Source organism: Eschrichtius robustus, chromosome 12, assembly GCF_028021215.1.
Source record: "Eschrichtius robustus isolate mEscRob2 chromosome 12, mEscRob2.pri, whole genome shotgun sequence".
In the NCBI taxonomy this organism is placed as follows: Eukaryota; Metazoa; Chordata; class Mammalia; order Artiodactyla; family Eschrichtiidae; genus Eschrichtius; species Eschrichtius robustus.
This window is the reverse complement of record NC_090835.1, coordinates 52261968-52276720: the sequence shown is the minus strand read 5'-3', so window position 1 is coordinate 52276720 and position 14753 is coordinate 52261968. Positions and strand designations below refer to the sequence as shown.

At 37.9% G+C, this 14753-nt stretch overlaps 1 protein-coding gene across 2 annotated transcripts in view; it reads right to left on the bottom strand.

Annotated features, from left to right (window-relative positions):
* The window catches only part of UBP1 (upstream binding protein 1), a 67771-nt gene that overhangs the window by 45422 nt on the left and 7596 nt on the right, over positions 1–14753 (bottom strand). For both annotated transcript variants that reach the window (XM_068558545.1, XM_068558548.1), the window contains one exon: positions 5415–5566. In XM_068558545.1, the coding sequence (XP_068414646.1) occupies positions 5415–5566 (152 nt within the window). The remainder of the gene's footprint in view (positions 1–5414; positions 5567–14753) is intronic.

The following is a 14753-nucleotide window of genomic DNA, read 5'->3' as shown; positions in this document are numbered from 1 at the left end:
AAAACTTAATTACAAGAGAACCCCCATAAAGCTATCAGCTGATTTCTCTACAGAAACACTGTAGGCCAGAGGGAGTGGTAAAATATATTCAAAGTCTTGAAAGGGAAAAATCTGCAACCTCGAATACTCTACCCAGCAATATTATCATTTAGAATAGAAAGATATCAGAATGTCTCAGATAAGCAAAAGCTAAAAGAATACAGCAATGCTAAACCTATCCTAAAAGAAATATTGAAAGGCCTTCTCTAAATAGAAAAGAAACCAGAAGATATAAGAAAGAGGAAATCACAACTGGAAACTAAATCACTTAAATTAGCCAGTATCAAAAAGAAAAACCTATTTGTGAAAGTGATGATAAACTCACAGAACAGCAGGAGGATAAACATAAAGATGTAAAAAAGTACTACATCAAAATCATAAAATGTGGGGCAGGAGAGTAAGAAAATACAGATTCCTTTTTTTTTTTTTAATGGAATGCGTTTGAGCCTATATGACTAACAGCCTAAAGCAAGCAGATATAGGAAGGGGTTAACACACTTGAAAAACAGGGTAACCACAAATCAAAACCATACAAAAGATTCACAGAAACCAAAAAGAAGAAAACACAAGCATAAAATAAAAGGAAATCATCAAACCACAAAAAGAAAAACAAAAACAAAAAGAAAGGAACAAAGAAGAAACAAAAGAATCAACTGGAAAACCAGGTTTAAAATGGCAATAAATACATATGTCAATGGACTGAATGCTCCAATCAAAAGACGGCACAAGGATACCCACTCTCACCACTTCTATTCAGCATAGTATTGGAAGTCCTAGCCATAGGATTCAGACAAGAAAACGAAATAAAAGGTATCCAAATTGGAAGGGAAGAGGTAAAATTGTCACTATATGCAGATGACATGATACTATGCAGAGAACCCTCAGGACTCCACACAAAAACTACCAGATCTAATAAATGAATACAGCAAAGTAGCTGGATACAAGAGTAACATTCAGAAATCAGTTACGTTTCTTTACACTAACAATGAAATACCAGAAAGGAATGTAAAGAAACAGTACCTTTTAAAATTGCACCCAAAAAAAAAAACAACCTAGGAATAAATTTGACCAAGGAGGTGAAAGACTTATACAATGAGAAACTATAAAACAGTAATAAAGGAAATTATATCCCATGTTCTTGGATTGGAAGAATTAATATTGTTAAAATGACCATACTACCCAAAGCAATCTATAGATTGAATGCAATCCCTATCAAATTACCCATGACATTTTTCACAGAGCTAGAACAAATAATCCAAAAATTTGTATGGAACCATAAAAGACCCAGAATTGCCAAAGCAATCCTGAGGAAAAAAAAAAAAGCAGGAGGCATAACTCTCCCAGACTTCAGACAATACTACAAAGCTACAGTAATCAAAACAATATGGAATTGGCACAAATATAGACATACGGATCAATGGAATAGAATAGACAGCCCAGAAATAAATCCATACACCTATGGCCAATTAATCTTCGACAAAGGAGGCAAGAATATAAAATAGGAAAAAGACAGTCTCTTCAGCAAGTGGTGCTGGGCAAGTTGGACAGCTGCATGTAAATCAATGAAGTTAGAAAACACCCTCACACCATGCACAAAAATAAACTCAAAATGGTTTAAAGACTTAAACATATGACACCATAAAACTCCTAGAAGACAGCATACGCAAAACATTCTCTGACATAAATTGTACCAATGTTTTCTTAGGTCAGTCTCCCAAAGCAATAGAAATAAAAACAAAAATAAAAAAATGGGATCTAATCAAGCTTACAAGACTCTGCATAGCAAAGGAAACTATTAAAAAAAAACAAAAACAAAAAACAAAACCACACTCTATGGAACAGGAGAAAATATCTGCAAATGATGTGATGCCACAAGGGCTGAATCTCCAAAATACACAAACAGCTCATACAACTCTACAGCAAAAAAACAAACAACCCAATCGAAAAATGGGCATAAGACCTTAATAGACATTTCTCCAAAGAAGACATACAGATGACCAGTAGGCACATGAAAAGATGCTCAATGTCACTAATTATTAGAGAAATGCAAATCAAAACTACCATCAGGTGTCACCTCACACAGGTCAGAATGGCCATCATTAAAAAGCAAATGTTGGAGAGGGTGTGAAGAAAAGGAAACCCTCCTACACTTTTGGTGGGAATGTAAGCTGGTGCAGCCACTATGGAAAACAGTATGGAGGTTCCTCAAACTAAAAACAGAGCTACCATATGATCCAGCAATCCCACTCCTGGGCATATATCCAGACAAAACGATAATTCAAAAAGATAAGGCACCCCTATGTTCATAGCAGCACTATTCATAATAGCCAAGACATGGAAACAACCTAAATGTCCACCAACAGATGAATGGATAAAGAAGACGTGGTAAATATATAAAATGGAATACTACTCAGTCATAAAAAAGAACAAAATAATGCCATTGGCAGCTACACGGATGCAACTAGAGATTATCATACTAAGTGAAGTACGTCAGAAAGAGAAAGACAAATATGATATCACTTATATGTGGAATCTAAAATATGGCACAAATGAACTTATCTACAAAACAGAAACAGACTCACAGAGATCAGATTTGTGGTTGCCAAGGGGGGAGAGGGGGAGGGAGAGGGATGGACTTGGAGTCTGGGGTTGGTAGATGCAAACGATGACATTTAGAATGGATAAACAAGAAGGTCCTACTGTATAGCACAGAGAACTATATCCAATCTCTTGGGATAAATCATAATGGAAAAGAGTATGATAAAAAGAATGTATATATGTGTATAACTGAGTCACTTTGCTGTACAGCAGAGACTGGCACAATATTGTAAATCAACTATCTTCAATTAAAAAAAAAAAAGACACTTTGCTAATAAGTCCGGACCTTTGTTAACTTATCAGTTTAAAAGAGGTGGGGTGAAAGACACTCAAGCAACATCTCAATCAGGTTCAAACTTAGCCTGAATCTAGGAAAAGCTATGTATGGATCCTCTCTTTAGAAAAATATACATTCATTAAAAATTTGAAAATGATTTAGGGGATTCACAAAAAATCTTGGGTTCAGAACCTTTTGTCAAAATATAATGCTAGGAGATAAATGCTAGGAGAGAAACCTGTGAAAGAACTGTCTGATATTCATGTAAGTTTAAAGTATTATAATTTCTTTTTAAAAAGTGTATAAAAGTAGAATTTCTTTATGGTTACTCAAATGCATTTTTAATGATTATTCAAATATATGTTTTCAAAAATGCAGCCTGCATATGCAGTTCACTTTTCCACTTTTTTTTCCTTAAAAGGCTGGGAGAAATTAAGAGGTAAATTAACACAATTCTACAACCAAGAACATACTCACCATTAATACTGCAGGGAGCATAGTCACATGCCAGAAAATCACTTGCACTTATTATACTGATCACCATGAATGTGGGGTGTCAGCTGGGAGGGGGATACAAGGGAGCCTGCCAGGGTACTGGAAATACTGGACATAGGCAGTATTTTCAAGGGAATGATCTGTGTAAAAATTCATTGAGCTGTACACTTAAGACTTGTGGGGAATTCCCTGGTGGTCCAGAGGTTAGGGGTCCATGCTTCCACTGCAGGAGCCCCAGGTTAGATTCCTGGTTGGGGAACTAAGATTCCGCATGCTGGGCGATGTAGGAAAAAAAAAAAAAAAAAAAGACTTGTGCACACTACTGTAGATATTCAATAACTATTTTTTAAAAATTTAAGCTTGACCAAACTGACATTGAGCAAGTCTATCAACTGCTCTAAGCTTCCGTTTTTAAACTCTGTAATGGATCAATAACACTTCTCCTCAGGTTACTGTGGGAAATGAGACAACATACGTATGGTATTTAGTACACTGCTTCATACACAGTCAGCACTCTGTAAATGTAGGTCTAATACATTATCACTATAGATGGTGGACTGCAATTTTTATCAATGTGAGATGTCTTTATCCAGTTTAACAATAACAGTGATAAGTTATGGATATTCCCCCAGGCCAACAGACAGACATATCCAACGTTCTTTAAATAGAGGGGTGTATGTGCACGTGCTCATTCATCCCATGGTATACATATAACTTATTCAACTATTCCCTAAATAAGAGAAATTCTGGTTATTTCCTTTTTTTGTCATTAGAAATAAAGCTACACTGAATATTGTAGCCTTGCCTCTACACTGTTTCTTCTGATATTTTTATAGCTAAAACAGATTACCATAGAGACTCTTAAGTTTCATATTTGAAAGAACCTTAAGTCTCAAATTGAATGCCTACCTAAACAAATCCTAAAATAATATTAACACCAAAATTAGAGTGTTGCCATAGTCTACAGATTAGAATTACCTGAAGTAAAACCTCATAAATTCTAAATTAATATGTTAAACGAAAAGTTAGAAGCTATTCTTCCACATTTCGGAATAATCACTAGTAAGTAGTCTAAAATCTATAGTTCCTTCCAAAAGTTTGAGGAATTAAAGAGTCTATTTAATGACAGAAAAATAATCAGAATATACTCTTAAGTGAATAGATGTTAATTCCCATTTTGTTGAAATAAAATAGATATACAGACAAGGAAACCACCTAGGATGTTAACTGGTTCTCCTGAGGGGGATGTAACTGAAGTCCATTTTCAGCTTTATCCCTGACATATTCCCCAATTTTTCTACGAAGTATGTACTATTTTTATAACAATAAAAACGTTCAATTCTTTTTAAAACTAAGAGTCCAACATGATTTCAGTATAGGTCTCCAACAAATTCCTGCATAACTAAGTACTTTTGTTTATATTGGTAAGTCACATTGGCCAGTGCCCAAACTGCTGAGAGCACCTCAAAAAAAATCCTTTACTCTTTCCAACTGTATATCCTACCCTCACATCTCTATTTTCCATTCTGCCCACTCTCGCTTTCATATCACCGTAACATAGTGTTCTCATTAAGTGTAGACAAGATTTGACGCAGTTTACTTTAGCCACAGACTCCACCTTGCTGCAGTCTATTATCAGCACAAACCTGCTTCATTCCTGAGACCAAGTCCCTTGCTAGCTGGACTTCTGATTCATTCTCAAGTTCCACACTGAAACCATGTTCCTAAAAATAACTGACATCCTTTCTTACCTGCTCCTCCTTTGGATTTTGTCTAAAGAAATCCTGTAATGAATCTTGTTCCAGAGACCCTCTTTGTGCAAATAAGTTTCCACAAACGATTGCTTTGTTGGCTCACACTAAAATTCCTACAATTTTACAACTAAAGTTGTAAAAATTGAGAAAAAGAATCTAATTTTCAATTATTACCATTAATCTAGGCTGCAATGCCAAAACACTATTTCAGATTTTTGTGAACTCTTAAAGTGTGATGCAGCCGTACCAACCTTGGTTCAAGTACGTGAGCGTTTCGTCGTGCAGCTTCACGGCTGGTGACGTTGCTGCACACATCACATACTGGAAGGGCGGGTGTTTGGTTTCGTCATCCAATGGAAGGCTGGAATCTTCCTGCTTGAAAATTGGCAATGCCAAGACATCGCTGAAAAGCAAAAAAAATCAACACTGACCTTATTCTGGGTTTAAAACATTTAAAAACATATAAAAATATTTAGGGGTAGTTTCTTTTAAAATTTAAGATCATATATGATGCATAGAATTAAAGAACTATTAATGCTAATCTGGCTCCCCCAAAAGATAGTTTTAATAAACCATACCTCTAGTGTGAGTTGGGGTGGGGGGGGGGGGAGTGGTGCCTAGGATTAGGCAGAGCATTAAAATAAGAAATATTTAAATTAAAATAAGAAATATTTAATAGTTAAGTCCAAACTACTGATAAAGAGATCAGGCTAATAATACATGTGGTACAAAAAAAAAGTTACGTGAAAAAAATTAGTTAAAAACTTTAAACTCATTTCTATTAAAACATAAATAAAAGCAAGAGTACATAGCCACCTGCTTTGAAAGGTAGGTCACACTGGCACCATGAAATCACAAAGAAGCATTTGATTAAATGGTATTTTACAAAAAGTTCCCTGCTGGTCCTAGCTAAACGCTGAGAGCATAAAGCTTCATACTTAGTCTAAAACAATGGCTTCTTCTGAGAAGCAAACAGTAGCAGTAGAAACAGCTGCTATTTTTCCCCCCAAGAATAACTTGGGTCATTGATCGGGAGGGGGGTGGGGGGGTCTTCTGGGGTACTGTCTATATTCTGTTAACTTTGGTAGTTAAACACACATGGATGTGTTTGGTTTGCCTTTTTAAAAAAAAAAGCAGCTGAGGTATAATTTACATACCACAAAATTCACCCTTTTAAAGTGTATAAGTCAGTGGTTTTTTAATATAGTCACAGAGTTGTACAGTCTTCACCACTATCTAATTCCAGAATATTTTCAGCACCTCAGAAAGAAATCTCATACCCTTAGCAGTCACTCCCTATCCTCCCACCCTGGCAACCACTGATTTGCTTTGTCTCTATGGATTTGCCTATTCTGGATATTTAATGCAAAAAGAATCATGTGGCCTTTTGTGACTCGCTTCTTTTAGTCCATTCATGTTGTAGCATGTATCAGTACTTCATTCCTTTTTAAGGCCGAATGATATTCCATTGTATGAATATACCACATTCTGTTTATCCATCATTGGATGATGGACCTTTGGCTTGTTTCCATTTTTTTGATTATGAACAATGCTGCTATGAACACTTGCATGTATTTTTGTGTAGACACGTTTAATTCCCTTGGATATATACCTAGAAGTAGAATTGTTGGGTCATATGGTAACTCTTTACCTTTTTGAGAAACTGCCAAACTGTTTTACAAAGTGACTGCGCCATTTTACATTCCCACCATTAACATATGAAGGGTGGGTATTTCTTTTTTTGAGATTAATTCACTGAGCTGTACATTTATATCTCGATGGTTTTTCTATGTCCATTCCTCAATAAAAGGTAAAATAGCAAAATATCCAAATGAATGAATAACTACTATAACAACAAGAACAGCAAAGGCTTGTCTGAACTGCTTACTTCTTCTTACAACCTGTTAACTGACTCAGATATCTGGTTAGCCCATTTTAATTAAATTCAATTTAAAAGCAAAATGTGGAAATAAATGAAATGAAAGGGAAACCCTGTATTCCCTCCTCCCACATACATTTCTATTAAAGCACCAGACTGATTAGTCAGGGACTGAATTACCCACTAATTCTCCTTCTCCTTTATTTATACCTAAGAACTGTCAAAACACTCCTAAGTCAAAAGTATAACTGAGGAACACATAGTCAGGAATGGTCCCCAGCCTTCCTCTAGGACAGGGATAAAAACCTTAGAGCAGATATAAAAACTTCTCAGGAAACTTACAAATGGTACTTTAAGACTCAGAGCAGCTCTCTTTATTAAAAACAACCATAGCAGTCAAAGTGGCTCCATGGTAGATGAAAATACATACATATTCTATGTCATATATATGTAAGTGTTTCAAGTTCTCTTGGTGAGAGAATTCCCTGGCGGTCCAGTGGTTAGGACTCCATGCTCTCACTGCTGAGGGCCTGGGTTCAATCCCTGGTCGGGGAACTAAAAGCCCACCAGCGACATGCTGCAGCCAAAAAAAAAAAAAAAGTTCTCTTGGTGAGAAAGAAATAATAAATGAGATGAGAGCTATAACTCAGATGCATTTAGTTAATTATACTAAAAAGTGACATGGAGAATAATTTTAAGATCTTAACGCTAACTGCTTGGGTTGATCATTACATACAGGTCATCAAAATAAGACATCAGACTGCATAAGAATGGCTATTTGTAAGTAAACTGTTACACATAGTAAATAAAATTTTATTTGCTTCAGATCCTAGAAGGCAACCACCATTTTATTCACTTGGTTATAGGCTACTATGCTCATGGTAGGTGCTAAAAGACTCTTGAATAAACTTAACATATAAACACGTAGAGATCATTTGTTAATGAAATCCCAATTAATTTTTTACTTAATTAGAAAGAAAATGCATTCCAACCAACACAGCAGCCAGAGAAAGCCTCTTCACACAATATTCAGAGCATTTCATTCCTTTGAACTCTCCCCATCAGCTCACTTTCGAACCCAGGGTCCCTACAAGGTCCGACAAGGCCCTACTCAATCTGCTCTTCTTTCCTTTTCACCTACCCACCCTCAGTCCCTCTGCCTCAGCCAGCCTCCTTCCCTGCCTTTTCCAGGGCCTCTGCATTGGCCCCTCTTCTGCTGATGTCCTACTGGCTCATTTCATTCAAATGTCACCTTTCCAGTGACAACTGTAATCTTCCCATCTGTACTCCCAGTTTCCCCATTCCTGCTCTATTTATCCACAAAGCGTTTCACTTTCCAACAGTATACGAGACTTATATTTGTATCCTCCATAAGTATATAACCACCCCCCAAATTGGTTTCTCTTCACTGACTAAATCCAGCATCTAGCACAAAGAAGGAGCTCAAATATCTGTTAAATTGATGAATGAACTGTAGCACTGATAATTATTAATAAAATGAAAAACTAGGTCTCCAGATAATCTAAGGTCATAATTTCTACCAGGCTGAGCCATAAGAAATTTCTGGTATTCAACTGATTTTGTCATCTCATATCCCAGACAGGTAGGCCACCCAGGAATCTGACAAGCAGATGAAAAGACTCAAGGCTTTGAATTATTCCAAGTAATTCTGAAATGCCAGTATCCAAAAATAACCAGGCACACAAAGACAAACACGACTTTAGGAGCAAGAACCAAGAGAAGACTCTGTCTGTTGGTATTCAGTTATTTTCTGCCTTTGTTGCAGAGGGTTAGAGGCCTGAAAACTACATATACAAGACTTCTTGCCAGCTGGAATCTTCCTAGGTTGCTCCAAAGGGAAGAAGCACTGGTGGGAAATTAAAAGGGAGTGGGAAAGAGCAGAAGCAGGCAACCATAGCTGAAGGAGAGCTCAGGGCATCAGCAGCCATGCCTCCGGCAGCCAGCTCTCCTCCCTGAACCCTTCTAGCACCTTTGCAATCAAATACTTCACTAAATCCTTCTTTGCTTGAAACATCTCAGTGTTCTCTCTTTTCCTGATTGGACATAGACCAATACCCACCAAAGACTTCAAGATGCCAGAATTACTGAACCTGTATGATAAAATTAAGCTTACTCTGTTGAAAAAAATAAAAGATAAGCCTGAAAAGATCTGCAAGGAACAGGAAATTTCAAGGGACAGCAAACCTGTAAAGGAACAAATAGAATTTGGAGAACCAGAAGATAAAATTGCTAAAATTAAGAACTCACATTTAATAACAGCTCACAGAGAAATGAAGATATATAAGGAATCTGGGATATAGGTAAAAGAAGTTATCCAGAAGGCAGCATGGAGAGCAAAATGATAGAAAATGCAGAAGAGGTGTTAAGAAAGAAAAGACAAAGTGAAAAGATTTTACACTTAAGTCTCAAAAGAGAAAAGAATGAGGTAGAGGCAATATTTGAGATAAAGGGTAAGCAAATTCCAGAATTGATGAAATACACTAATTCACGATTCAAGAACCCCAAATAACCAAAGCAACATAAATAATTTTAAAAACCACACCTAAATTCACCAAGAAAAACTTATAAGCCAGTACAGTCATGTGGAAGTTCAATTTTCTCAGTAAAGTACCAAGTATGGAAATCAACTGAGAGTAGGCCCTAGGAGGAAGAGTTGTGGGTCTGAGATGGAGCCACCCCATCCTTAAGGAGAGCTGGTAAGGAACTGGACTGGAGAGGGAATGGACTGGAGAGGGACTGGACAAGGGCACTGAGGTGAGACCACTGAGCAGCAAAAGGATGCACTTGAGAGATGAGGTCATGCGCTTCCAGTGAGGCCCAATCAGTGCTTCCCTAGAGCCACATTCAGCTACCTAAGTAAAGAGGTGAAGAATCAGATTTAATCAGGGTTACAGTTTTATTAAAATAAAAAATAGGAGAGGGGAATAAAGCAAGAGGGGGCAAGGGAGACAAGGGTATATGCAGAAAGTAATTACAATGATTGACCAGGGAAACTTAAACTGGCTAGGGAAGAAAACAGGAGTTCAAGAGGGTAAGGAGCAGTGAACTGAGAGCAGCAGCAGTGACTGTAGATCTTAATGGGTTCAGTGATGGCAGGAGGAGGGTAATGACGGAGCGAGTGAAGGGCAGGGGGCAGCAGGTGAACTCTGAATTTGAGATTACAGGTCGGCTGCATGACTGGTAATGCCAAGGTCTAACCTATGACCATAGGATTGAGTAGCTGAGATCATGTCATTGTAAGAAAGATAATCAAGGAACAGAAGTGTCAGGCTACTGGAAGTCCCATTTAAATACCTTTTGAAATCACCAAGAATTAAGACAGTAGTAGTGGGGCTTCTTTGGTAGTGCAGTGGTTGGGAATCCACCTGCCAATGCAGGGGACAGGGGTTCAAGCTCTGGTCCGGGAAGATTCCACATGCCACAGAGCAACTAAGCCCGTGTGCCACAACTACTGAGCCTGTACTCTAGAGCCCGCGAGCCACAGCTACTGAGCCCGTGAGCCAAAACTACTGAAGTCCGTGCGACTAGAGCCCGTGCTCCACAACAAGAGAAGCCACTGCAATGAGAGGCCCACACACTGCAACGAAGAGTAGCCCCCCGCTTGCCGCAACTAGAGAAAACCCACGCACAGGAAAAAAGACCCAGTGCAGCCAAAAATAAATAAAATAAAATAAATAAATTTTAAAAAAATCTGGAACTTCTCCTACTCCTGACAAACAAGAATCAAGTGCACAAAAGGACTGGTCCAGTGTGCCCTAAAAAATGAGATACATGTCTAAGACTGATCAAAAAGAGAAGGCACTAATAATTATGAGTAAAAAAGATATAACTAATGATATAAAAACTAATAAGATGAGAATATTAACAACTTTATGCCAACATATTTGAAAATATGGATAAGATTAATAACTCCCTAGAAAAGTAACACCAAAGTTTTCTTCAAGACATAAAAAGCAGGACTTCCCTGGTGGCTCAGTGGTTAAGAATCCACCTGCCAACGCAGGGGACACGGGTTCTATCCCTGGCCCTGGAAGATCCTACATGCCGCGAAGCAACTAAGCCCGCGTGCCCCAACTACTGACCCTGTGCTCTAGAGCCCGTGTGCCACAACTACTGAGCCCGCATGCCGCAACTACTGAAGCCCACGTGCCTAGAGCCTGTGCTCTGCAACAAGAGAAGCCACCGCAATGAGAAGCCCACACACCGCAATGAAGAGTAGCTCCTGCTCACCGCAACTAGAGAAAGCCAGCATGCAGCAACGCAGACCCAAAGCAGCCAAAAAAAAAAAAAAGACATAAAAAGCTTTAAAAAATCATCCTACAGAGACTGATATTGTGGTTAATATTCCCCCAGAGTAAACTTTCACAGGCGAGTTCTAGCAAACTTTCAATGGCAGCTCTTACACAAACCCTTCAACAGGACAGAAACAGAGGAAATACTTCTTAATTCATTTTATGAAGACTTTAGTAATTTTGAAATCAAAACTAGGTACAAGCAAAACTAGAAAAGAAAATGAAAAGTTCATTTCAGCTATAAAGATAGATGCAAAACTCCTAAATTGAGTATTAACAAGTCAAATCCAAGAGATAATGACAAACCATGACAAAACATGATCTAGTTGGGTATTCCCCAGGAACACAAGGACAGAATCCATAATCTGGAAACAGAACACAACATTTAGAACTTGATGGGCACTGGATTTATAACAGAATGGCAATATAAAGAGTTGAGAAGTAAACAGTCTTTTCATTTATATTAGGTAAACTGCATATTCATACAAGGATAACTGCAATTAACCGGCCTCCTCTCATACTAAACCAAAACAGAAGAAGAAAAAAAACAAAACTCTAGAGAGATTATAAACTTAGATGGAATATGTAAAGTAGTAAATCTTCAGAGAAGACTATAAGAATATTTTTATACCCTCAGAGTAGGGAAAGACTAACTATAAATGAAAAGGCTGGTCAATCTGACCATACCCAAATCAAGAACTTCTGTTCAAAAGCCAATATAAAGGGAATTTCCCTTGCTTTCCTAGGCAAGCCAAGGAGTAGAAGAAAGTATCTGTGACATATATGCATAATCAAAGGCTAGTATCCAGAATATACAAAAAACTACAAGATAAAACAAAAGAACTGAATGAAAACAAAGGTACTGCCTTCAAAACTTGGGAGAGAGGGACTTCTCTGGTGGCGCAGTGGTTAAGAATCCGCCTGCCAATGCAGGGGACACGGGTTCGATCCCTGGTCCAGGAGGATCCCACATGCTGTGGAGCAACTAAGCCCATGTGCCACAACTACTGAGCCTGCGCTCTAGAGCCTGTGTGCCACAACTACAGAAGCCTGTGCGCCTAGAGCCCATGCTACACAAGAGAAGCCACCGAAATGAGAAGCCTGTGCACTGCAACGAAGAGTAGCCCCCACTCGTCACAACTAGAGAAAGCCCGTGCGCAGCAATGAAGACCCGACGCAGCCAAAAAAAAAAAAAACCTTGGGAGAGAGAGACTTACAGATAAATATGTAGCCGTAAATGCATCTATTAGAAAACACACACCAAAAACCAAGGACAAAGCACCTAACTAAAGAAGGTGGAAAATAACAAGCGTAATCAAGACAAGAAGGAAGACCACAAAAATAAAAGAGAAAATGCAATAGAGAAGAAAAACAAAACCAAAATTTGATTTCTTACAAAATACTAGATATAGACAAACCTCTGAAATAGGTCACAGAAGAAGGAAAAGGCACAAGCAATACATGGAGTGAAAGAAAGGAAGTAATCACAAACATCATGGAGATCAGTTAAAAAAAAAAATCTGGAAAAAAAATTCCCACAGCTGGGTAAGACAGATAAATTGTGTATTTCCTATGCCCATTAAATAAATTACACAGGCAGTCAAACATCTACTCATGCAAAAAAAAAAAAAAAAAATTAAAATCACCAAATGCTGTATTCCAGGTGAGCTTTACAAAACCTTGAAGAAACAGTTAAGTCCCACCTCACACAAAAATGTTTAGCTCATAAAGAGAAAGCTCTCCTGCTCACTTGAAGCTGATACAGCCTAAATGCTTTTTTAAAAGGACAGGAGAACCCAAAAAGAAAAGAAAAGAGAAGAAAATTGAGGACCAATCTCAGTTATAAACAGAGACAACCTATTTATGAAACTTTGGAAGCATTCTCTAATCAGTAAGAAGACTGAAGATTCAAGTTCTTAGTGCTTCTAAACAACACTGCAGTGAAGGCTAGACCACACACTAAGGCAAGAAAATGAAATGTAAAGATTACACAGGAAGTGGGACTTCCCTGGTGGTCCAGTGGTTAAGAATCCATCTTGCAATGCAGGGGATGCTGGTTCGATCCCTGGTCGGGGAACTAAGATCCCACATGCCACAGCACAACTAAGCCCGTGCACCGCAATTACTAAGCCCACATGCCGCAACTACAGAGCCCACATACCACAGCTAGAGAGAAGCCCACGCACTGCAAAGAAGAGCCCATGCGCCACAACTAAGACCCGACGCAGCCAAAAACTAAATATTAAAAAAAAAAAAGATTACACAGGAAGAAATAAATCTATCATTATTTAAAGATATCAACTAGGAAATCTGAGATCCTACAAATTATTAGAACTAATAAGTTCAGCAAGATCCTGGAGAGAAGAAACAGAGAAAAAAAAAGCTACAACAAGAAAAAATATATATATAGCATTCCCAACTGATTTTCCTCCTATCCAGAAAGATTACCTTCTTCTACCTTGAGAAGACTTCTCAGTTATTCATTGGTGGGCAGCCAAAGGGTGCAATGGGAAGAAGTGGAGGTCAGATCCCAACTCTGGAGCTTCAAATCCCAGCTCTGCCCTTTGTTGAGTGACACCGGGACTCTCTGAACTCTAGTTTGTTTTTAATTTAGTAGAAAATATTTTAAGTATCCAAACTCTAGGCACACATTAGACCAGAGATTCTCAAAGTGTGGTCCATGGAATCCTGGGGAACCTGAGATTTTCAGGGGTTCAGGAGGTCAAACCTATTCTCAGAATAACACTGAACCATTATTTGCCTTTCTCAGTCAGTTGACATTTGCACAAAACCGATGGTGGTTAAAACTGCAGGTGCCTTGGCATGAATCAAGGCAGTGGCACCAAGCTACACTAGCAGTCATTGTATAAAAAGTATTAATTTTATTAAATATTGGTCCTTGGGTAGGTATAATGTATTTCTGCTGCACATCTAAGTGCAACGGTTGTCTCAAGGAAAAGTTTTTTATGAAACTATGATCTGTGAGCTGATCTAGCAGCTTCTCTCACAGAATATCATTTTTACTTGAAATAAATATTGACAAACTATGGTTATTCATACCTGAGTATCTGACAGAAATTTCCTCAAAAATGAATAAAGCGAGCCTATCATTTCAAGGAAAACAACTGTGATAGCATTTGTTACCAATGATAAAATCTGCAGCCTCCACCATGTACTTTCTCTGATGGGACAGTGGTGATACTAAGGAATATGATTTTTTGATACTGCATAGAGAAAAATGCCAACATTTAGAAGATCTGCATAACTCAAGAAATCATTATTTTCCAAATGACCAATGCATGCATATTTCAAAATTACTCAGGGTAAGAGACCCAATCAAAGTTCAAAACAGACAAATTGATTCTAATGTAATAGTACAAAAAGTACATTGATACAGT